Source organism: Cyphellophora attinorum (assembly GCF_001299255.1).
Source record: "Cyphellophora attinorum strain CBS 131958 chromosome Unknown Contig3, whole genome shotgun sequence".
Classification (NCBI taxonomy): Eukaryota; Fungi; Ascomycota; class Eurotiomycetes; order Chaetothyriales; family Cyphellophoraceae; genus Cyphellophora; species Cyphellophora attinorum.
Window position 1 is genome coordinate 1,229,124 of NW_017253231.1, and position 23,994 is coordinate 1,253,117.

Consider the following 23,994-nt stretch of genomic DNA (forward strand, 5'->3'; position numbering starts at 1 on the left):
CGCAGCATCGCATACAGACGAAATCCGGTCCGAGTCCTTCGATGGCCATCGTCGGGAGCTTCCAGCGAGGGAAACAGATCTGACAACTAGAGCATGAAAGGCATCAAGGACGATCGGTCGTAGCGGCGTGTTGCGGAAGTAAAGCCCTTGACATGACTGGATGCCCCTGACGGCATGCACCCCATGCTTGCCGCTTCAGAGATGCAGGCTCTGGACTGATCACATGGGGGAGCTGCAACTTTCAGCGATCGCCTTGTTGCCTTGTCACTCACGTGACTATACCAGAGCATCGACTCCAAACTTACCTTTCTCAGGCAGGATCAGTCTTTGTAGAAGTTGCTAACGCTGATAGTCATCTTTAGGGCGCGACTGTCTGTCTATGAAGCATTTGGCTTTAACGACGCGGACCCGGCAGTCCAGATTGAGCTAGGCACGGACATGCTAGCTGGCGTCCTTATAACGAGCTGGAGAACCTGGAGGGGATGCAACACGTTCGTACTTGAGCAACGCCTGCGATTCCGGCACTAACGCGGCGGAGGGACCAGTATGGACGACCGTGGCGCCGTTCTTGGCCAGGTACTTTCCGCAGGATTTGTTTTCAACTGAAGTCTGGTAGACCGCAGCAACGACTAAACCGAGCTCAACGAGATGACTACGTGTGGGCTCTCAGAAGCTGTTTCGTCGGTCGCAGACATGCCGGCGGGCTCTGCTGACCAAAAAAGACTTAATTGTCAGGTTATCTTTGAGGCTCGGCTTGTGAAGCCTCCCTCATAGCAATGAGATGGCCGGCTTTCGCATTGACTGGCGATGGTGGACGATTTGTTCTTCACCCGGGTGATTCAACCCTTCTGGTTGTATGTCGTCGTCTGATGATGTAGGAGCGTGCAACCGGCATAAGTGTGGTCCGGTCTGGCTTCCTGGTCACTGCTGGAGACACGCCTTGAGCACGGAGTAACGGCTGAGGGAGATCGAGAAGGATGAAAAGCTCCGGTATCAACACGGAAACCACAAGAGCCATGAAACGGACGCGTGTTGGAAATCTGGGATTCGGTCTCTGGTACTGGACCTGTAGAAATGTCAATCAATGCTGGGCACATCTGGAGGGAAGAGACCAAGCGCTAGAAGCTAATTCATATCCCCGACAGTAAAACGTGTCATGGACGGCGAACCATCTCACCGTCATGACTATGGTTGATGCGCAGCTCCTCAAGACGCCCACGCCGGTGTTGATAATGCTCAGGTCCTCGAATCATGCTCAACTCACCTCACTCCTGACTCGGACGTCTCTGCGACCTGACTCAACGAACCCAAGTCCTGCTCTTACTGGCTTCTCGAACCTACTGTGGGTCATCGTGGTTGCGTGGCAGTCATTGCAGCCTACGGAAGGAGTGAATTTGTCTTGGCAAAACCGACAGCCTCGCACCTTCTCGACTACAAATATCTCTCTCCATCGCATCCTCATTCCTTTCTCCTGACCACACACAATTTACTTTGCTTGTCTCTATCTCGCTGCGAGGCATCTCTCTCGATAGCATCCAGGCTGCTTACGTTGCACGTTGCGACATTCCAATCACTTGCGCAAGTTCAAAAGGTACGTTTATTTCTTGTCTGTCATCCTATCACGAATTTCCTTGTCATGTTTCGAATCTGCTGCAACCTCAACGAAACTCGTGTCGACATCAGGCTTGCTCTTCGTCGTCTCTCCAATGCCCTCATAATTTATGCCATCACAGGTTGCGCATTCTCAAGATTCGACTCAGTCCTGAGCTCAGCTTGACAAAGCCTCTGATTGCCCACTCAACTTCTGTCAGAAGTGACGCAAGGCACCGACACCTTCCATACTCACTGCCACAAGTCATTTCTTGTTATCATTAACTCCGCTCCCAACAAATTCTGTCATCTTCACCTCCGCTCTCTTTGCACTTCATCCTCACACATCTCCTGCATTATTCCCTTGTCTGACACAAGCTTCTTGAACAGATCCCAGGTCAAGTCACCATGACTGACTTTGTCAAAACCGAGGACATGGCCGAAGCGCTCCCCACCACTGACGGTCCTCCCAAGGATCAAGAAGCCTACGATCGTGCTCGCGAAAAGGGCTGGTCTGCCCCGGAGCCAAGCAACTATCCCGCTGAGAATGGCACTGAAGCTCAGTCAAACGAGGTCCCATTTGTCGAGGAGGCATGGATGCACTCTGCCCAGAAGTACGAGTGGAGCGAGGAATTCGGCGATGTCGGTCCCAAGATCACAGAGCTTGAAGCACAATTGTTCAACCCAGACCTGAAGCCGGTGAAGGGCAACTTGTTCGAGAAGCAAGTGTCGTCACTCAAGTTGGTACCATCATGGCTAACAATTACCAGCTTGACCTCCATCAAGGTCATCGCCGAGGCCGTCGAGCGCCCTGCTCCTATCCGCGACGTGAGCCAAGCTTCCTGAGATCTGTTCCCTGTACTGACGCTGTAGTTCGACAACGCTGGCTTGCATCCCGTGATTGTTGAGAACATCAAGCTCTCCGGTTACGACACTCCAACTCCGATTCAAGCGTACACCATCCCAGCCATCGGCAAGGGTTACGACGTCATCGGCACCGCGCAGACTGGTGAGGCAAGATTGAAATATCATATCACAAAGACTTACACATCGCAGGTTCTGGCAAGACCGCCGCCTACCTCATCCCCGCTCTTTCAAAGCTGATGGGTAAGGTGAAGAAGCTGGCCGCGCCTCGTCCAAACCTCGCCAACGGCTTCAACCCTGACACCGACATGGTTCGTGCTGAGCCGCTGATCCTTGTGGTGGCTCCCACTCGTGAGCTTTGCTGCCAGATCTTCGATGAGTCCCGTCGTCTGTGTTACCGCTCCATGCTGCGACCTTGTGTTGCTTACGGTGGCGGTCCAAAGCGTGAGCAGATGGATGAGCTGCGCAAGGGCTGTGACATCCTGGTTGCTACCCCGGGTCGGTTGATTGACTTCATGAGCAATCACCCCAACCTGCTGTCGCTCAACCGCCTGCGATTCACCATCATCGATGAAGCTGACGAGATGCTTCACGACGACTGGGAGAAAGAAATGTCGAAGATCATGGCTGGTGGTGGTAAGTCTGACCAGCCTCATTAGGTTCTAACACGACTAACTTGTCCAAGACACCAATGAGGACGGCAACCACCGTTACATGCTGTTCTCTGCCACCTTCAACAAGAGAATGCGCAAGCTGGCGAAGAAGTACCTCTCCGGCGACCACATCCGTATCCGCATTGGCCGTGCAGGTTCCACCCACATCAACGTCCAGCAGAACGTACGTCTCCGTGTACTTGTCCTTGTCCTTTCCTTTGCTGACATTATACAAGGTCATCTGGGTGGAGAACAACGAAAAGCAGAAGGCCTTGTATGATCTCCTCATCTCGATGCCGCCCTCTCGTACCCTGGTCTTCGTTCGCTCGAAGAAGACTGCCGACTTCGTGGACGACTACCTCTTCAACCTCGGTCTCCCCTCAACGTCTATCCACTCTGATCGCACTCAGCGCGAGCGTGAGGACGCCATCCGTGCCTTCAAGTCTGGAAGAGCTCCAATCATGGTCACCACCGGTGTCTCTGCTCGAGGTCTCGACATCCGCAACGTCATGCATGTCATCAATTTCGATCTTCCGTCCATCGACTATGATGCGAAGATGAGTATATCCACCGTATCGGTAAGTGCGACGAGTGTCTCCCTGCCACTGTTGCTAACTTCTGAGTAGGCCGTACTGCTCGCATTGGTAATGTTGGTCTGGCTACTTCCTTCTACAACGACAAGGATGAGGGAATGGCCGACTACCTTGTCAAGATCTTACTCGAGACCGGTCAGCCGATCCCAGACTTCTTCGCCGAACGCGTCCCAGAAGACAAGAAGGTGGATTTCGAGGACGATTCAGGTGCTGAGGATGATGATGAGGGTGCACAGGATGGTGGTGGTGACTCGTGGTAGATTCTTCTACGGCGATGTATTCACCACAATCTCTCCGCACAGGAGCACAACCAAGACAATGCACGAGTCGATTCGGCGAGTTGCACGCACGAGGCAGCAGGCAATGGTCCGGTCTGAGGACCAGGCATTGACTCTTGTCTCAATCTCGTGACGCCATTTGCTCACTCGAGGTTTCGGCGAAGCTGACACGGTCTACGACCTGACCAGTCGCTCAGGGACCTGCATTCAATTCACACTGGGGAATCAAATGGGACGTAATGGGCGATAACAGTGACATTCAAGAAGCTGCCGCATCATCTTGTCTTCGAGATTTGTCGATAGAATTCAGACTTGAACGCCATTCCAGCCATCTCTGATGTGATTGTCGCTGGCGCCATCGTCAAATGAGCTGTCAACAGTCGCTAGCACAAGACAATTGATGTCAGCAGCTTGTCACCTTCTTCGTTTCGAGGGCTTCCTAGGTTTTCTCTACTGCAAGTGCTATCTTCGATGGCCTGATCGTAAACATCAAGTCCTCTACTGTGCTTGCCAGTAGGCCTGTCGCGATGGGACAAACCGCGCTGTCGATGGCAACAGGGTAGTCCTCCGAGGTGAGTTCCACGCATTCGTCGTCCAATATTGTATCGTACACTGCATTCTCTGCTCTCAAGTGAGTGGCAAGGCCCGTGACTGTCTTTCCTCGCTCGACGCCCTGTGCATGCGCTCGTGGGCGTGTGCTTGAGCCATGGACCTGTCGACTGCCACACGTGTCTTGCCTTGCATGGATACTGGCCCACCGTACGGCTTCCCTTCCGGAATGCTGCTAGCTGCTGTCCCTGAGAGTTCAGCAAGTTGCAAGCATAAGGCATATGTTGCCATACACCGCTTAACTTGCTCCAATACCTGCAACAGACATCTTTTCATACTCGTGCCGCGGTGCGCCAGACCATTGCTTCGGCTTCCGACTACTGTAATGCCTTCCATGTGTTAATTATTGTGCTTTCAGCCCTTCCCACTCTCGTTAGCATCAACTCCTGATCCTCCGCCTCCAACACCACCTTGCGCCTCCTCGCCGCTCACCCCCACACCAGCTTTCCCACCACCCATCCGCTTCATCCAAATTTTCCGCTCAACCTCCCTCGTCTTCTCCATCTCGTTCACCTCCCGCTCAATCGCCGCTTCCTTGGACTGCCTCTCTCGCACGCGCTCCTGGATCTTGCCCACCGTCTCGTCCTGTAGCTTCTTGACCAGCTCTTTATCGATCTGTCCGGTCTGCGGGTCGCGGCATTCGGCGATGAGGGCATCGAAATTGTGGGATTGCAGGTCTGCGGTGGTGAAGGGTTGGAGGGTGAGTGGGTGGAGGGTGTATGGGTTGGGCGCGTCTTCTGTGGTCGCTGGTAGGAGGGAAGGTTGGGGGAACGCGGGGTGGATTGGTTGGACGCGAGATGGGTGGGAGAGTGGTGGGTGGGTGTCGTTTGTGAGGGAGAGTTTGCGGTTGTGGGTTGGGGAGATGGGTTGTGGTGGCTGGTGGGGTTGTGCTTGTGACTGTGGGAGTGACGATGGGTCTGCTTGTTCTGACTGTTGCTGTTGGCGCCCAAAGTCCTGTTCTGGCTGTAGAGTGGTAGACGGCGCATCGGCCATGGGCGTGTCAGTCGACATCTTGAGAATGAAACATGGGCGAGTAACATGGGCGAGTAACGCGGCCAGATCATTGAGCTGCGGGCAGTGGCAAGTTTTGTGCGCGTAGCGGTGTCATAGCACGCCGGCCTGTGGCAGTCGCATTCGTGTGCTGGCGCATCTGCCGTTGAGTTCTCGACGCAATCTGAGGCCGTTATGTGGCAGGATGGGAGCACTTTGTTTGACGATGGATGTTTGGTAGACCGGATGACGGAAATCGGAGAACTGTCAGCAGCTGTGACGTATTGGAATATATTTCAGGACTGGTGGTAGAAATCAAAGACTGCCTACAAGAATGTTGCAGATTGTACTGATTTTCATCTCAACTCTGACTATCTCGCGTGCTTCGTACACTACGGGCAGCTGGCTTCGCCGACGCACATCATTGTCTGGAGAAGCCTTGCGACTCCCACATCCCATTCCAGCCATCACCGCCTCCAAATAACTCGTCCAAGTTCACTGCCGGGCCAGGCGTGAACCCACTCCTCGTTGGACCGCTGGTCTTGTTCATTTGAGTCCAATAGTCCTCCTGCGCCGGTCCCAACCCTGGACTCTCTTGAGGCACATCGAACATGTTGTGCTGCTGCGGCTGGTGCTGTGGTCCTCCATCGTGGCCGAAGCCAGTCGCCGACATGGGCGTTGATACCTGATTGAAATGTCTCTGTTGCTGGTGCCTTTGCTGCTGCTGCTGTTGCGCGAGCTGGTGCGCCAATTGTGGATTCTCTTCGTAAATTCGCTGTAGGGAGGCTACGTCATACTGCTGTTGGTGTGGAAATTGCCCCGTTCGAGGTTGTTCGGGATTGGAAGTCATGATGCTCGCGGGCGTCCCCATCATCGACACGTCATTGGATGTGCTCGTGAAAGGCGATTCCAGACTGTTCGAGGGATCCGGATAACCATACCGTGCATCGACGCTTTCCAGGGTGGCCATTGGCTGGTTTGGGTAAGCGAATGGGTTGTCTGACGGGAACATAACATTCTTTAGATCCGGAATTTGCGTATGGCCTAGTTGCGGAGTGAAGTCATTGAACTGGCTTAAGGGAGATGTGGAGAGTGGTGAGTTCATGTTGATAAGGTGAGGATTGGGAACAGGCTGTGACGGAATCTCGTGCTGCTGTGCATCAGGCATCGAATTGCGCTTCGCGATCTTGGCCAGAAAGTCATGCGGCAGGGTGCGAGATCGGCCAGGTGTAGATGTCGCGTCTCGGCTTGGTGCAATATTCGGGGAAGATCGGTTGAACGGCGTATTGCCTGATTCAGAGACAGGCGCTGGACGCTTGCGGCCCGTCGAGGCAGGCGGATTGGATGTGCCGCGCCTCTCCTTCAGCTTCTCGGGCAACTCATTGAAAAGACTCTGTGAAGTAAAAGTCAATCGCCGCCTCAAGCAGATGGTTGTTCGCGAATACGATTGTGCGTAGATCGACTTACCACAAGTGACTCGGTACATCGGTCAGCAGCCATGCTGCGCTTCGCCAGACTAGCCAGAGTATCCCGCCCCTCGATGGCATCCTTCAATATATCGCCTCCTGTGGGGCTGTTCGGATTTTCCAGCACGAAGTACACAAGCGAGATAATTGCAAAGTAAGTAGTGTACATGACGAACCAGTATGCTCCCACCAGCAGTCCTCTTCGCTTCATTTCGCTGGTAATGTGAACGATGTTCCTTGCAACACTAATGCAGGCGGCAGCGCAAGCAAAACTGCGTTTATCGGTTTTCTCTTGTTGTGAGACTTGGGAGACATAGTGGATGAACGGCCGGTACATCATCATCTGGACATGCGCATAGGACATCCTAAGTAGCTGCTGTACACGTGAAAGCTCCAAGTTGGCGCTCTCAGATGGCCGAAGTTCGACTGGTAGCTCATCCATCCATACTTGCAGATCACGTTCGAGTTCCCGTATCCGACCATGGCTGATGGTATAGCTGTCGTCTGGCGAAGTGTTTTTGGCACCTTTTATCGGATAGATGAAGCGCACGACCTTGCGGTAAATGAAGGTCAGCCGCGTGTGGGCGTTGGCGGCCTTGAGGATCGGGAATGCGCTGCCCTTCGGGACCGGCTTGATACCTTCGTCCGTGATGCATTCGTCATGTACCTCTTCAGGAAACTCCTGGTCAATGTCTTCATCGCTGAGCATTTGTGGTAGTCCCAGCATGCCACCAACGTAGGTATCCATTTTCCGCACCAGCCAGAACATTCGTTTCCGTTCCTCGAGCTCTATGGTACCGAATTTCTGGTTTGGCAGGTTTCGGTGCAGCCCAAGTCGACAACACGCTCGCAATGCGACGCCGATATAGGCATAGCATGTCGCAAGTTTCGCGGAACTCTGCAAGAAGAGGATCATAAAGAAGACAGTCTGAATTGTCATCAGGTCGCGGCAGTCGGTGATATCCAGCATTGATTTGGATGCATCAAGATATTGGTAACCTTGCTCAATCGCTTCTGTGTATCCCTTGATGTCCAACATGCTGTTCTCGTTCTCAGTCTTGGAGAATAGGAAGCCTAGTGCCATCACGGCGTACAGAAGTGGCAGGAACTTCATCTGTTCGTTGCTGTACTGGTCGGGGTCTGTTTCGTAGATCATGTGTAGGCGGCGAAAGAACATGGGTCGATGCAACGGCTTGATCAAAGCGCAACAATCGTCGAGTGCATTTCGACAAAGCTCGATGGCGGCTTCTCGTGGCGGGAGATCTAAGGCAGCTAGTGGTAGACTACCTTCGTACGGAGAAGACTGTGCAGAGCGAGGCGACTGCGTCATGTTCCGTGCTTTAGGATTGAAGCGGGGCTTCGGAGTCGGCAGAAATTGTTCGCCAAAATGAGCTCTGAATTTGCGCATGAAAGCAAAACCTGATGAGTGGCCGTGAAAGTCCCAATGTCCCTGATCGTCAAGGTCCAGAGTACCGATACGCTCGACCATAGGCTGGATTTCGCCGTCATCGTCTTGCTTATCCTGCGCCGGTGGGCGCGCATTGAGTCGTGCCCTGTTGGTCTCGACGATCTGATCGACGCCTCTAGCATCGTACTTGGGGTCATCGAGATCGATTCCAGGTAGCACTGTCTGAAGGATCGCTTCGGCCTTCTGTAATCTCTGCTCGAGAGCCTCAATGTACTGTGGTGCTGGGTTTCGCCGGCGATTAGATGGTTGGTCATATGTACATTCGTAGCTGTACACTGTGCAGTGCGTGCACGGCTGCTTCCCGTCACATTTGATCTTCTTCCTTCGACATTCATCACATGCACGTGTCACCCTCCGCCGTTTCTGCATGGGCACTTGAGGTTTTCCATGTCCTTCAACAGCAGTCAGACCCGAAGTCGAAGAGTTCCCAGTCTTGCCTTGCTGCTGTGGGCCGTCTTCTTCGCCCGACGAGAAGTCATCGTCCTCAGGAGATGGTCTTTCGAAGGATGACATCGTTGCTCCGTCACCGAGGAGGTCCACAGCAGACTTGAGTACTGTTGCTTACCGGACGCGATATGGTCCATCCAAACGTGGGATCCGGGACTGGAAACAGCGTGAGGCGAAGAGAGGGCAGGTTTGGCATCAAGCAGTCATAGATGGACTCATCAAGACACCGAGGCCAGAGATCCTTGAATTCGAGGCTATTTCCGTGTCGAGTGTGGCAACTTTCTACGAGTGCATTGACAACCCGGAGAAGATCTCGATAGATGCAGCACTGGGACGTGCAGAGCGTACTGCAAGCGCTGCTTTGCGATGAACAGTAATTCTGTCAGTATGGAAGAATCCAAGACTTTGCTGATGTCTTGGAAAAGCCTTGGTTGGACAGGGTATCCAGTCGCTTGGTAGGGTCTGGAAACGGTTCTGCACCAGCAAAAGCGAACAAGTGAGCTGTCACGAGGCAATACGAGAGGAGAAGATTAGGAATGCGATCGAGTGGCGTCATAGGATATTTTGGCGTTCCTAAGTTCGGAGCGACGCAGAATCTGCTCCTACAGGAGATACCTGAATGTGACTTTGCTGGCGTTGTTCTTTCGTACAAAGAGGCGTGTCGATCTTCCACCTCAGGCGAATTGTGTTCATCGAATGGGTCTTTCCAATTGTGCAATTTGTGTCAACTTCTGCATGCATAGCATCCAGCTGAAGGCCCTGCTAACACTAGCTCAATGGGTGAACTGAAAGTGTTGCGCGTCCTTCAGTCACTAGTACGGACCTGGCTATCAGAGATTGTCCAGTCCGCCGAGAAACCTGCTGCAAACCGAAGTTCAACGAGATCGAAGCCGTGTGGCTGCAGACCACATCGATCACTAAAAGGCTAAAATATTCCGGTGTGTCGGTAGTGCTTGTGATTTCAGGGTCTTCACGCTTGGTGTACTCATGATGGTGAGACTGTAACGTGGGCGAGGACGATCTTTGCACCATGGAATGTAGTTGGACCTGGGGCTAAGCTGGCCGCTGCTATTTCGGATCTTGTTCAAAGCCGAAGACTGCCTCGTGGAAGCCCTATCTCCGCATGTGGAATCTTCGGTTCCCGCCCAATGACTAAATAGGGAGTTCTAATCAATGCAGCCAGGATTTCATGAGAAATGGTATGCGACCGACTGTGCAGTGGCACAATTACAGGATGGCATGACGGAAGGATTGCCCTTGCTACGCTAACATTGGATTTTCCATGCACATCGCAGTGGTCTTACAACGCTATGGCTATGCGGTGCGTGAGGTTGGGGTCGAGCATCTCTCGAACGCTGCCATTACAGTTCCAAGAGAGACACTCATGTGCTGTTGGGACCGAGGATCTGACGGTGAAGAATGGCGGGCATCTCGCTTGACTAGTGTCCCGGGGACGTCCACGGGCGACAGCCAGTCAGTCCCCTAAGCTTGACATGCCGGTTAACCGGTTGGATAGCCCTAATAAGGTCAAAGGTGACTCCATGCCTATAGCACTAACCAATCACTATAGTCGTGCTGCGCCTCACGCCGTCTCTTCAACGTGCCCGATGAGTGTATAGAGCCGCTGCTTTGCCTATTTCAACGTCAATTCTCCTAGATATACTGCTCTCGAACTTCAGGGACTTTTCTACGTCTTTCGGCTCACTCGTGGTGAGCGTTCGAGGAGTAAATCATCCAGAGAGGGCTGCTCTTGGCGGTCTCGGGCTTGCAGATGGTCTAAGGCAAATACAGCAAGATCAACCTAGGGTCATATTCATCTGGATCATTCAAGTGGTTGGGATCGTGGTCAGCGGTATCCAGGAGCATTCATTGACGTTGCTGCCAAGGATCGATGCTCAAAACACAGTACGAGACCTTCGCCACGGCGCGAGGACTTCCTTAATTGAAGTTGGTGCTTCCTGGCTTACCTAGGGACATTAGGTCGGTGATTCTCCGGAGTCCAGAAGTACAGCTTGATGGATGAGGTCTTAGAAAGCCGCGTGGCAGTTTCCTGAACTGCTTGGCCATGCTACCGCTCCTACGAAGGCATCGCCACAGTCTGTCGCGATCTCGGCTGTGAGATGAGATGGACATGACTAATGATAAGGGCTGCAAAATCGTTCGCCATGAACTTTGCCATCAATGTTATGGACAGAAAGTTGCAGAACAATCTGCAGCAGGACGGTAGTTCATACAGGAGGGCACTATCCAGTGTTCTAGAACCCCACTCGTAGACTATCAGTACTACCGGAAATCGACTGCAGGGAACCATCTTTTTATAGCCGCAGGTTGTCCATGTCTGGGCGAGGACTTCTCCCCGTCTTTCGCAGCCGGAAGGTGCATATCTTCTGGCGCCATCTTCAAGCTCTGGTAAGGCTGAGATCCGGGGTCGCAGTAGAGCCCCTCTATCGACCCGGACTGTCGATGCAGGGCAATGTAGTAGAAGCCAGAGATCGTCAGCCCCCAAGTAGGGTGCATCGAGTCTGACTCAAGCCCAGAGCTTGTCTCAGTGGTGACTTGTTTGTATGCCTGTTTCAATATGGGCTCGACAAAGCACCGTTCTGCGCACAACATCAGCAAATGATTTTTGGGCATTGTCGGTTCATCTCACCTTTCCATCGCATGAGCACCCACTCCGTACCGAGTTTCTCTTGCAGCCATTTCTGGTTCCCCAAACAGCGCATCATAACCCGATCCGCCTCCAACTCACGGCTAGCTTGCTCTTCCGCCTTCAGAATGTCCCAGTACTTAGCATCTCCAGTCTTCAACTTGTCTTCCCAGACCGAGCTGTCCCATCGACTGCCTTGGGCTTGCTTTTCTATCGCTTCCTTGAAAGGACCCAATCGAGACCAGTATCGAGCATCAGTGTCAAGACCGCCTACTTTGTATCCACGTTGAGGATCCGTCTCCAGTGAATGTTGGCGAAAGTCGATAATCTCGCCCTCAAAGTAACTCTCCATGCTCTTGCCGCCCGTAGATGAGCGGTATGGTATCTGGCTGGCGCGCATGGTTCCTTCTACGAGCATGCGTTGCCTGTCGACGCTGTGTAAGGTGACAGTGACAGGCCAGTGCTCAATTTCTCCCTTTCTATTCTCTGCAGATTGACGATGTGGTCGGGCCAAGCTCGTTGGCGCCAAAATTTCAGGATCTTGGCTGGTCGCAAAACCCCACCTGCCGTCCAAGTCACGCATTAGAGACGAAGAGTATCGATCGGGATCCATAGATCCTGAGTCTGTGTCACTCATCAGTGTCGTGGCAGCATTTTGAGCGTCGACCAGGCCCCTTCTGGTAATGGATCGTCCAAAGTGCTCTCGGTGCCTGGCCATCCGCAGGCTCGAAGAAACTGTTGGATAGGACGGTCTGAATTCTCGAGCTGTGCACTGTAGACCGTGCCATGTTGATCCAGCTGTCAGCCAGGAAGTTGGCTCGGATTTTGGTAGACTCTCTGCGAGCATTGGCAGATCATTGGGCGTGTGTGCCAGTTCGCATTCATACAGCACATCCAGGTCCATTTCGCGAGCGAGATTTAAGCCGTCTTCAGGTCTTGCGTCCCTCAGCTTCGACAAGTATCGGATTGTGTTCCGTATGCGATCCTTTAGTGCAGTCGCATCTGACAAGCTCGACGGCTTGGCAGCAGGGTCGCTTGATACTGCATCACTGCTAGCGTCCATATGGCGGCCCTGCAAGCGTTGCTGCCTTTCGCGTCGATGCCTCTCGGCCCACGTGTGAATCAACCTTGTACGCTCGTTCTCGGGAGTGTGATCGTCTTCCGTCCAGTACTGGCGCAGCGCAGCGGCAGTTGGTACAGTACCCATGTCATTCACCGACCTGTCAGAGCGAAACGCGTTCCGTGCGGATCGATAGTTGCGAAGAGCATGGTCCAATTCCCGCTGCCGCACCTCCTCCAGCACGTCCTGAGGCATGTTCCCTCCCGAATCTTCCGAGTGCCTTGTGTACGGCGCAGCCAGTCATACAGCCTCTGGCGTGAGGGCGCAGAGCCACTAGTCGAATAACTTTCTCGGCCCACCTCAGCTATCGCAGTGGCAAGATTGGACAAGCTGCTCTCACTCTGACCTTCCTCGAGTATGTCACGTGGTAGATATGTAGTCGATGTGTTGGCAGCCGTGGAGTATAGCCGGGAGTTCTCTTCTGCGAGGCGAGAGTGCTGTCGCCTCAGCCGCAGGTTCTGTTCTTCGAGTGCGAGTCGTCTGGTCTGCTGATTGTCCAAGAACGCACGCAGCCGATCACGTTCCGTCTGCCATCTGTCAAGCTCTGACTGCATTCTGTCCAGCGACTCAGACAAACTCGAGCCTGTCAGACGGCGTTGCGACCCTGATGTGTCACCGCTGTGACCAAGATGTGCGGCGGGTTCGTGCCATGCCTCCGTCAAAACCCCAGTCGTGGTGTACCGATTCGACTGTGGGCGTGACTCGGGTGTGGTCAAGGTAGAGGCAAGATCGGGGACGGGTGTCGAGATCGCCTGTTCCAGTTGGTCGAGATACTGTGTACTGGAAGCCAAAAGCGGTCTATACTGTGTGGGAGGTGTGGACGGGCGAGTTTCCTGGAGCGCACAAGGTCAGAACTTGAGAGTAATCAAGAGTGCGGAAGACGGCGCCTCAGTCTGGAGTCAGCGGCTACAACCGAGAAAGCGTACATTTGGAGTGTTGTCCGGCGGCATGAGCCTTTAACACAGCTTCGATTAGCGTTCGTGAATGAATGTCGATTTGCGCATATGTGTGACCGGTTCTACGAGGCTTAACAGGTCCAGAGGCTTGCAATTGAAAGCGAAGCCAAGCTCGATCCACGACGATCTCAAAGGCGGAATGCGAACTGGAAGATGACGTGCCTCCGAGTTTCACGTCTCGTATTGGCGCCACCAGTAAAAGCCGCTAGGCATTCCATCGTCTGCTGCCTTTCTTCAATCTTCCCACCACTTTATGAAGCGCATGTTGAAGTATGTCAGCATAGCGATATTTGACGACAGGCAGTCCTCGTTCAGGCCGTGACTTCCACCTCACCAGGTACGTACGTTGACGGCTCCTGCTAGCGTCGCAGCACCAAGGACACACCATGGACGGCTTGTTGTCCCTGGAGCAAAGGCTTCACAGAAACCATCGCCACCAAAATCAAAAGTGACTCGTAAATTTGGACGAGACACCATCATAAAGGTAGGCAACGAGGCACAGTGATCTGGAGCCGCGACTTCTGGTAGTCCGGATTTTGAATGGCCCGGAAGCTTTCAATCTTTCTATACAACAATGCCAGCGCAAATCTCTTTTGCATGACGTTGATCAGCAAGCACTGAACCTCCTTGAGACTGCGCACAATGCACAAAGTTCGAGGCCGGTGGACGACACTTCTACCTAGGTACCGTGGACCGTCTCTTGAGGTAGCGAACAAGCCAGCGGATATGTAGTGCGCGGGTCGTTTGGTACACTGAGCCACCGTACAATGCAGCAAAGATTGCGACCGGTTTCGCAGACGCCTCGCGTGGCACGTGGGTGCAGTTTCTACAATACCTGTATCCAGTCACTCTAGCGATCCAAGCCAACCCCATCACTTGGCCTGCAGACTGTCATCAGTCACTTGTCGAATTTGCTAGGTCTCCTAAATTTTTGCCTCTCCAGTTGCGGCTCATAGCAATGGCCGTGCACGAACAGCCATCGAGAGTGTCATGTCTATCCGCTTCAGATTCGAACTCTTCCAAGGGACCGCCTCCGGCACCCTTCTCAGACGAAGTTGCGAAGCATTCAAGCGACACTTTCTCTTCTTCAGGATGCTTTTCGCTCACCAGGGATGATTTCAAAACCATGCGAGTCACATCTGCCGTATATTGGGAACAGACGGCATAGTCTGGTTGCATTGCGCGTTCGGGGAGGGCTCTCGTCTATATAGGAGACCGTGTAGGGTTCTTTTTGTCAGTATTTTGTGATTCATGAGACAGCATGTACAGCAACGGCTGCCTGCTGATCCCTCAAATGTCTGTGCCGGCATGTACGAAGTGCCTGCCTTCCTGGTGCACACCAAGAAATGACCCAGAAGAGAACGTAGGCGAAGCAAAAGCAATGGACCTGGATCGAAAGGATGCCGATCGCCTGGTCCTGATTCTCCACGTGCCACGTTGCTAGACACTCGTCATTTGCAGAAGTGTACTTGATGAGACCATGATCGTGGCATATCGTGTGTTCGAGTCGATTGATGACGATTCTGTGCTTGGCTGCTTGGGAGGCGGGAACCGTGGCAAGAAAATCCGCTCTCTGGGCACCTGGGCATGTTCCAAGGTTGGGCTAAGCCACCAAGAATGGAGGAATTGCCAATTTTGCGCCGAGTCCTCCATCAAAGTCTTGACACATGTCACGTCAGGAACCATGCTTCGCCACCATTATTCCACAAACTTGCCACTAGGAATCGGGTTTGTGTGATACATTTCAATGTGATGGCCGAAAGAGGTGCGACTCGATCACTGGCAGTATTACTCAGGCTGTGTGTTAGACCCAGAGCACCGGACACGTTTTGCAGCCATGCCTCGGCTGCAACAACATAAGACCCGTATGAGCCAGTGATTGTAGGAAACTTGCTCACCTCCTTCGTCTTTCACATTAATGGATGACAGTTTCGCTGCTGAATCAGTCTTGAGCTCATTTTGCAACTCTTGTTACATGCCTACAGCGCTGGTCTGTGTATGCTAGGAAGTACGATTGACTTTGAATAGAACTATAAAGTTGCGAAGTGGGATCGTGCTTCGGCATAAATCGTCGGAAGAGGGAGTTCGGTTCGCTCACACCATGTTCAATGCGCTATACACCTATCAGACGACTCAAGCGTAAGCGCATAGCGGCGAGCAAGAACCCAGTGAGGCTGAGTGAGCTCACAGCCTGTATGTGAACTGCCCAGATGGTCAGTAAAGTGGTTCTTATCAGCACGTCGGGACGAGAGTTCCAAGCTGCCAATGATTTCCCGAAGCTTGGAAGCTAACCTGGGCGCCAGTCCGCTGCTGGCAGCCTAAGTCTTACAGGGCATAATCTGCCTCCGAGACTGCCGCAGTCTCATCAGTGTAATGCCCCCGACATAGGGTTTTGAAGGGCATTTACACACGCTGAGATTGTATTCGTAATGTGCTTCGACGATGACTTTCGATCTTCATGACACTGCGCATACCTAGGTAGCTTGTTGGAACAGTACTGACCTGAAGTCGTGATGGCAAGAGCGAACCAGCCCGTGTTTGCTGCTGCAAGCCCGTGCTCCGAATGCTCCATAGTAACCAATAATCTGGCAGCCAAGGAGACGCCAAGTTTTAGCTCGCATTCACTCTGCTTCCAAGAAATCGAGTCGCTGAAACTGTCGAATTAGCAATTCAGAGGCGGACCACACTCTGGGAGAGTCAGGAAAAAGAGGGTCTCTGGCTGGCATGCTCGTCAAAATAAAAGAGGGGAAGGCGTAGGTGCACCCAAGCCCTCCGCTCTTGCCCAAGATCAGAAGGCGAAGTGTCCCGCTCCCGGCGCCCCAAGAATCTCTTCCTCCCAACTTTTCTACCTCACGGTTCCTGACACTTGTCGTCTACTTTATCACTTTTGCACGAGCTGCTCCATCGCTGCAGCACTTCACTTGTCAAAATTGTGTTGCTTGTATTATAGCTCTCTTCTGTGCATCTCTGAACTGTTTGTATCGACATCTTCTCGCCATTTCTTGGCTTGTTCTTGGTCTTCGCCGCCAAGATGTCCGATCAAGCACCGCCAGTGCCTACTGAGGCTCCTACCTCTGCCATCCCTCAGACTGTGCCCGAACAATCTGGCCAACTCGCGGCTCCCGTTGCGCAGCCTTCATCGGTATCGTCCGCAGGCGAAAACCTGCAATGCCAATGGCAAGGATGCGGCGAGCGATGCGCATCGCCCGAACTTCTCTACGTACGTGCACCCGATTGTCGTCGCTAACCTCATTGTAATATCTAACACGGTGCAGGAACACGTCTGCGAGCGCCACGTTGGTCGCAAGTCAACCAACAACCTCAATCTCACATGCGCTTGGGGTCAATGCCGCACTACCACGGTCAAGCGCGACCATATCACCTCGCATATTCGCGTGCACGTCCCATTGAAGCCACACAAGTGCGAGTTCTGTGGCAAGGCCTTTAAGCGTCCACAAGATTTGAAGAAGCACGTCAAAACCCATGCCGATGACAGCGTCATCATGCGCTCTCCCGAGCCAAATGGTGGCGCTCGTCAGTCGCAGGGTGGCATGCCACAAGGTGGGAACCAGAACCACTCTTACTACGGTCATTATCTGACTGGCCAAGTGCCCCAAACTTACTATGCTCCCGCAATGCCTCCACAGGACTACTCAGGTCAACATCACGCCAACCCGTACTATCAGACCCACCCACAGGTTCAGGTGCGTACCTCTCCCGAGGCGTCGCGTTATTACATGCCACCACCGATCACTCCATATGATGGCGCAGTCGCGTTCCAAATGCTAACAGACCCTACCGTGCAGACAGGCCAGCACCCAGGCTATGGCCCCGTGACCTACTACAACGCTCCCGCCCCGCAGGCCACCTACGATTACGAGACCCGAAAGCGTGGCTACGATGCTCTCGATGCTTTCTTCGGTCAGGTCAAACGCCGCGAATTTGACCCGATGCAATATCAAGCCGTTAGCCGCAGACTCTTTGAGCTCCAGGGACTCCAGCTGCCACAAATCATTCCCTCGAGCATGGGCGTTCCCGCCTATCAGCCTGTCTCCGTTGGCGGTGGCTCTTACGAGTCTAACGACCCCATCCAAGCCTACAGTCTACCACCCATGGGTAATGCCAAAACTCGTGGCGACCTGACATCGATCGACCAGATCCTAGAGCAGATGCAAGCCACCATCTACGAGAATGACACACACATGTCAGCACCTGGCCAGGGCAACACCGGATACGTTGCTTATCGCACCAGCAGCAACAGCCCGCCCTCGGCTCAACTGCCCCACGCCGGAAATAGTCCAACTGCCCTACTCCAGCATCAACACCAGAGTAGCGTTGCCAGCACCGCAGACACTGCTTCAACTCCAGGTCTTACTCCTCCCTCGTCTGCTCAGAGCTATACCTCAGGTCAGAGCCCTATCCAAGGCCATTCTGCGCCGCATGGCAGCGCCATATACCCCAGTCTTCCTTCCACGTCCGGAGACATGACATACGGATCCAACAACGCCGCTACGCTCGGCGGACAGTATGACGACGAGCGTCGTCATTACCACGGCGGTATGCTCCAGCGTGCGGCTCCGGCCAAGAAGGACGAAGATATGGACATGGGCTCAGATGGCTCCGTCACTCCTCCCGCATCTGCCATCAACAACGCCATCAAGGGCAAGGGTAGAGCCTCAAGCCCCAAGGATGCGAATATCGACCCATCCCTTGGCTCTGCAGAGGTTGGAACGCCCAAATCAGATGCCACGAAAGAAGATGGAGAAACCCAGTGGGTACAGAACATGCGTCTCATCGAGTGGATGCGCGATATCATCAAGAAGCGTCTGGAACGTGGCGAGTATGACGAGGATGAAGCTCGTGCCAAGGAACCATCGCCAGATACCGAGATGACAGGCACTACGAAATCAGATCATGAGCAGCTCTATCCGGTGCTGCGACATGTTGTTGACGACGCCTAGGTGGCACTTCAAGCTTGACTCTGATCGGACATCAGACCACGCAATGACGGCGTTATGGGACCATTACGTTTGGGGGAGTTGGGGAAGGCTCGGGCATTCATGTCGCTCGAAACATCATTATTATTCAATGGTTGTGTGCGTAAGGGTCTCCAGCAGTAGATAGGACAATCAGACTGTACGACTTGCAGATCGAGTTGCGGCTAAAGGACCAAGCATGTCAATTGTGTCTCGTCAAGTTCGTAATGACTATCTACGGTGTTATAAGATTGCATATGAGTAGCTAAAGTACGTGTCCAGCTGTACGAGCGCTGTGTGGTGCATCGACGCATAATTCGTGGCTCTTTGGTTGGCCAGATATTTGGCAGGGGCGAGCAGGGGTGCCAATTACATCACTTCGTTGCACGTGCGATTTATCGTACTCGACATTTGACAATTTCAAAACACCAAGAATCCGCATGCTTCACTGTGGCAGTCTCATTCGCTGCATGTTGGGTAGCGAAATGCCGTGGAAGGCGTGCTCCTCATGTAACCCTCTGAGATGGCTACGATGAATGCCGGATCAGTCCCCTCTGCACGTCCCCCGCATCCCACCCAGAACTTTGTGCCGACGCCAGCCAACGCGTCTGCGGTGGGGGATTCACCATCTACTCAGCAGAAGAGCCTCGTCACGCTGCTCGTTCTGCTCATAGCCGTGCTGGCCATGGTACCAGGCACTGTGCTGCAGGTCTTTCGCTTCCTCACCATCAGCCTGCCAGCATGGCTGTTCCACCTCTTCTCCATGAGCTTGACCTTCACAATGAACTTCACCACGCTGCTCCTGATCGCTGTGGCTCTCGTGTCTACCGTCAGCTGGTTCGTTCGATACCGGTTCCTCAATGTCTACGCCAGGCTACCCCAAGAGTCGAGCCGCAAAGAGGCGCAGATAGATCTGTTCCCAGATACGCAAGATGGAGACAGCAAACCTGGACTATCGAACTACCTAGACGAGTTCCTGAGTGCCATCAAGGTCTTCGGCTACCTTGAGAGGCCAGTGTTTCATGAGTTGACGAGGACCATGCAGACGCGCAAGCTCATGGCGGGTGAGACTCTGCTCCTCGAAGAAGAGAAAGGGTTTTGCATGGTTGTGGATGGACTTGTCCAGATCTTTGTCAAGTCTCTGCAGGATGAACGCACGGAAGGTGGACGGAAGAAGCCCCAAGACGATGACGAGGGCTACCACGAAGGCAATCAAGGCTATCAGCTGCTTACAGAGGTCAAGAATGGCGCTTCCATGTCGTCGCTTTTCTCTATTCTCTCCTTGTTCACGGAGGACATTTCGCTGCGACGTGAGGACAGCGGCGAACAGGGCCGTCCATACACGCCAGATTCGGCTGTCCAGACTCCTGGCAATACTGCTCCGTCTACGCCCGCTCTGCAGCAGGAGCATAACCCCTTCCATGATGCTCATGGTGCGGCTGCGCAGGCTCGCCTGTCGCGAGTCCCACCTCTTTCGCTTGAGCCTCCGTTCAACGACCATAAAGCGCGCAGAGGGGCATCTTCGCCTCAGAGTGCTCCTTCCGCACATCCAGACATCGTTGCTCGGGCACTAGTTGACACCACGATTGCCATTATACCCGCGAGTGCCTTTCGTCGTTTGACCAAGGTTTATCCGAAAGCGACTGCTCATATAGTGCAGGTCATCCTCACACGCTTACAACGAGTAACTTTCTCGACAGCGCACCAGTACCTAGGACTGACGTCCGAGCTGCTTCAAATCGAGAAGCTAATGAACAAGTACACCAACTTCGATCTTCCTGGTCATCTGCGCGGTACCGCTCTAGACCGTCTACGTGACAAGTTCAGTAAGGAAAGGGAGCGACTCGGCGACGAAGACATCACCCAAGGCATCGCACTACACAATCCGACAACGAGCCGGCGGCGCTCATCAAGTAGCATGAGGAAGGAAGCTGCACTCGCCGCCCGGGTTGCTGCCTCAAGACTGCCCACTAGCACCAATGGCAGCCTGCCCGGCACCATGGATGACAAGGACAAGATCAGCGCGGGAGATCTCGCTTCAAATGCGCAGGCAGCACGAACACCAGCTCGGCCTGGCAGCATGAGTTTTGGGGACACGAAACTCCGCGACTTTACGGCTCCGGACACTTTCGATAGAGCTACAAGTCCTCTGCAAGCCAGGGACCGGTCCACATTTCGTCCAACGTTCGAAGGATCGGTCCAGCGGCAAGATGCTGCCAGCGAAGACGCCATGTTCCGCGAGTCTATAATGCAGAGCATGGTAAAGGCTCTCGGTTTATCCGAAGCTGATGGTCAGAACGGTCGGCGAGTACCAGCCTCGGTCGAGCAGTCACCAAGAATGGTGTCATTTGATGCGAAGCGTCAGACCGCAGTCTTCAACAACGCATTCGGCTTCATTGACGCTCTTGATGGCTCAGCTGATGGCGACACTGAGTCAATCACGGCGTCCTTGGCAAGTCTGAGCCAAGGCCGAAATCTCAACGATGAGTTGATAGATGATGTCGAAGTCGTTTTCTTTCCGAAAGGGTCTGTGTTGGTAGAGCAGGGTGAACGTAATCCTGGACTGTACTATGTCATAGACGGATTTCTCGACGTCAGCATACCCGTGGACGAGAAAGAAGAGCGATCAGGACCGCGACCGCCGACCGTATCAAAGTCTTCAAGAAATGCTCCGCCGCATCTGCGCAGGGCTCAGACTTCGACTTCTCGAAAGCCTTCAATGCCCGGTTATGCACGAGAGCCCAAGCAACAGGTACAGAAATCCTTGTTCTTGGTCAAGCCCGGCGGTATGGCAGGATACGTTGGCACGTTGTCCTCGTACAGGTCCTTCACAGATGTTACGGCGAAGACAGATGTCTACGTTGGTTTTCTTCCGCGCTCATCCATTGAGCGAGTGATCGAAAGATTTCCACTCGTTCTCCTGACCATGGCGAAACGATTGACGAGCCTACTGCCACGTCTGATTCTTCACATCGACTTCGCGCTCGAGTGGGTCCAGGTCAACGCAGGACAAGTCATTCATCATCAAGGCGACGAGAGCGACGCCATATACATAGTTCTCAACGGTCGTCTCCGAGCGGTCAAGGATACTCCAGAGGGAGGCATGCGAGTATATGGCGAGTACGGTCAAGGAGAAAGTATTGGTGAACTAGAAGTCATGACTGAAGAGACTCGGCCCGCGACACTACATGCCATTCGCGACACAGAGCTAGCCAAACTTCCCAAGACCCTGTTCAACAGCCTTGCTCAGGAGCACCCGTCAATCACAATCCAGATCTCGAAGCTTATTGCGCAACGAATGAGGGCACTTGTCGAAGAGATGGGAAATGAGCGTAGTCAAGAGAAGAAACGAGCTGCGCTCGGCGACTCGTCGACCTCGACTATGAACCTCCGAACCATTACGATCCTGCCTGTCACAGCTGGAGTACCTGTCACCGACTTCGGGAACCGATTGCTCGCAGCGTTCAGCCAGGTCAGCGTGGCTGGAGGCGTGACTTTGTTGAATCAAAGCATTGTCTTGAATCATTTGGGTCGCCACGCCTTCAGCCGTATGGGCCGACTCAAGCTGACGCAGTATCTCGCCGACCTTGAAGAGCGCTATGGCATGGTGATTTACGTTGCCGATACATCTGTCAATTCTCCATGGACACAGACCTGTATCGCACAAGCAGATTGCATTCTCTTGGTCGGTATTGCTGAAGGTTCCTCTTCCATCGGCGAATATGAGAAGTTTCTGTTAGGAATGAAGACCACATCCCGCAAGGAGCTTGTCTTGCTGCATCTTGAGCGATACTCCCCGCCAGGCCTGACGCGCAGATGGTTGCGCAATCGCGTTTGGATTAATGGCGACCATCATCACATTCAAATGGCGTTTCGAACGACAGCCGAAGCGACACCTCACTCACAGCCACGTCGCTTCGGCAACGCCATCAAGCATCGCGTGCAGGTCCTGCAGGCTGAGATCCAGAAATACACATCGCGGCGTATACGGCAGACGCCACTCTACAGCACCGAGACGCCGTTCAAGGGTGACCTGCACCGTCTGGCACGCCGGCTATGCGGACGCTCCGTCGGCCTCGTCCTGGGCGGTGGCGGCGCACGTGGAATTGCACACGTAGGCATCATTCGTGCCTTGGAAGAAGCAGGCATCCCAATCGACATCATCGGTGGCACATCGATTGGCGCTTTTATAGGCGCACTGTATGCACGAGACGCCGACGTGGTTCCTATGTTTGGCCGCGCCAAGAAGTTCGCAGGTCGGATGGGCAGTATGTGGCGATTCGCCTTGGATTTGACCTATCCGACTGCTAGCTATACTACAGGGCACGAGTTCAACAGAGGCATATTCAAAACCTTCGGAGAGTCCCAGATCGAAGACTTCTGGCTGAGCTTCTATTGCAACACGACTAATATCAGCAAGTCGCGGCCTGAAATCCATACTAGCGGCTATGCCTGGCGGTATGTCCGCGCAAGCATGTCACTCGCAGGATTAATTCCACCAATGTGCGACGAGGGCGCCATGTTGCTCGACGGTGGGTACATTGACAACCTCACCGTTGCACACATGAAGTCGCTCGGCGCTGATTTGGTCTTCGCTGTGGATGTCGGCAGCTTGGACGACGACACACCGCAACAGTTCGGTGACAGCCTGTCAGGCTTCTGGATGCTACTGAATCGATGGAACCCTTTCAGTAGCGTGCCGAACCCGCCGAGCCTGTCAGATATCCAGGCAAGGCTTGCCTACGTTTCGAGTGTGGACGCGCTTGAGAGAGCAAAGAACACGCCTGGTGTGCTGTACATGCGGCCACCAGTCGATGCCTATGGAACGCTGGATTTTGGAAAATTTGACGAGATTTGCGAACTGGGCTATCAGTATGGCAGGGAGTTTCTGGGCAGGCTGAAGAACGAAGGTGAGCTACCCAGGGGCTGGGGTGGCGAGAAGGGCTGGGGAGAAGATGAAAGTGAGGAGGGCAGAGGTCTAAGGCGGACGATGGCGCCCAGAAGAGCCAGCATATGAGAGTCTGAGGAGCACGAGGGCCGACAAGGTCGCGTTGTCGCTCGCTGGTATGCGGCATTGTCATAGAGGCCTCTAGAGCATACTACAACCTTGCATAGCGGCGGCGTTAGATCAATACCGCGGCTTCTGCCGTTCGACTGTCGAAAGGACTTACAGCATAGAAGAATTCTCCGTTGCCATGCTGTCGGGCATCGCCGACCGCCATGTCCTCCGGTGATTGGCTGGTACCCAACGACACAATTCGTCGCAGCAGTTTGCTTTACAGCTGTCAACTCTGATAAGACCTTATGCTTCGTACATCCAGTATGATAGAGATGTAT

General features: G+C 53.6%; 6 protein-coding genes across 6 annotated transcripts; 3 read left to right on the plus strand and 3 right to left on the minus strand.

The window, feature by feature from the left end:
- Positions 1-1,998: 1,998 nt before the first annotated feature.
- On the plus strand, positions 1,999-3,960 carry AB675_8733 (ATP-dependent RNA helicase ded1; the record flags this gene model as incomplete). Its single annotated transcript, XM_018149205.1, has 7 exons — positions 1,999-2,330; positions 2,361-2,418; positions 2,464-2,599; positions 2,647-3,090; positions 3,140-3,291; positions 3,344-3,668; positions 3,734-3,960. 7 exons carry the CDS (start codon positions 1,999-2,001, stop codon positions 3,958-3,960), a joined length of 1,674 nt encoding a protein of 557 aa, XP_018004630.1.
- Positions 3,961-4,941: 981 nt separating this feature from the next.
- Positions 4,942-5,598, minus strand: AB675_8734 (uncharacterized protein; the record flags this gene model as incomplete). Its single annotated transcript, XM_018149206.1, has 1 exon — positions 4,942-5,598. The coding sequence occupies one exon, from the start codon at positions 5,596-5,598 to the stop codon at positions 4,942-4,944; it is 657 nt and encodes a 218-aa protein (XP_018004554.1).
- A 400-nt stretch (positions 5,599-5,998) lies between these two features.
- AB675_8735 (uncharacterized protein) lies at positions 5,999-9,024 on the minus strand (the record flags this gene model as incomplete). The annotated part of the gene is made up of 2 exons (XM_018149207.1): positions 5,999-6,970; positions 7,045-9,024. 2 exons carry the CDS (start codon positions 9,022-9,024, stop codon positions 5,999-6,001), a joined length of 2,952 nt encoding a protein of 983 aa, XP_018004239.1.
- A 2,217-nt stretch (positions 9,025-11,241) lies between these two features.
- On the minus strand, positions 11,242-12,920 carry AB675_8736 (uncharacterized protein; the record flags this gene model as incomplete). The annotated part of the gene is made up of 2 exons (XM_018149208.1): positions 11,242-11,558; positions 11,609-12,920. 2 exons carry the CDS (start codon positions 12,918-12,920, stop codon positions 11,242-11,244), a joined length of 1,629 nt encoding a protein of 542 aa, XP_018004412.1.
- A 3,792-nt stretch (positions 12,921-16,712) lies between these two features.
- On the plus strand, positions 16,713-18,642 carry AB675_8737 (uncharacterized protein; the record flags this gene model as incomplete). The annotated part of the gene is made up of 2 exons (XM_018149209.1): positions 16,713-16,901; positions 16,957-18,642. The coding sequence occupies 2 exons, from the start codon at positions 16,713-16,715 to the stop codon at positions 18,640-18,642; spliced, it is 1,875 nt and encodes a 624-aa protein (XP_018004319.1).
- Positions 18,643-19,180: 538 nt separating this feature from the next.
- On the plus strand, positions 19,181-23,674 carry AB675_8738 (Lysophospholipase nte1; the record flags this gene model as incomplete). Its single annotated transcript, XM_018149210.1, has 2 exons — positions 19,181-22,264; positions 22,388-23,674. 2 exons carry the CDS (start codon positions 19,181-19,183, stop codon positions 23,672-23,674), a joined length of 4,371 nt encoding a protein of 1,456 aa, XP_018004183.1.
- Positions 23,675-23,994: the final 320 nt, after the last annotated feature.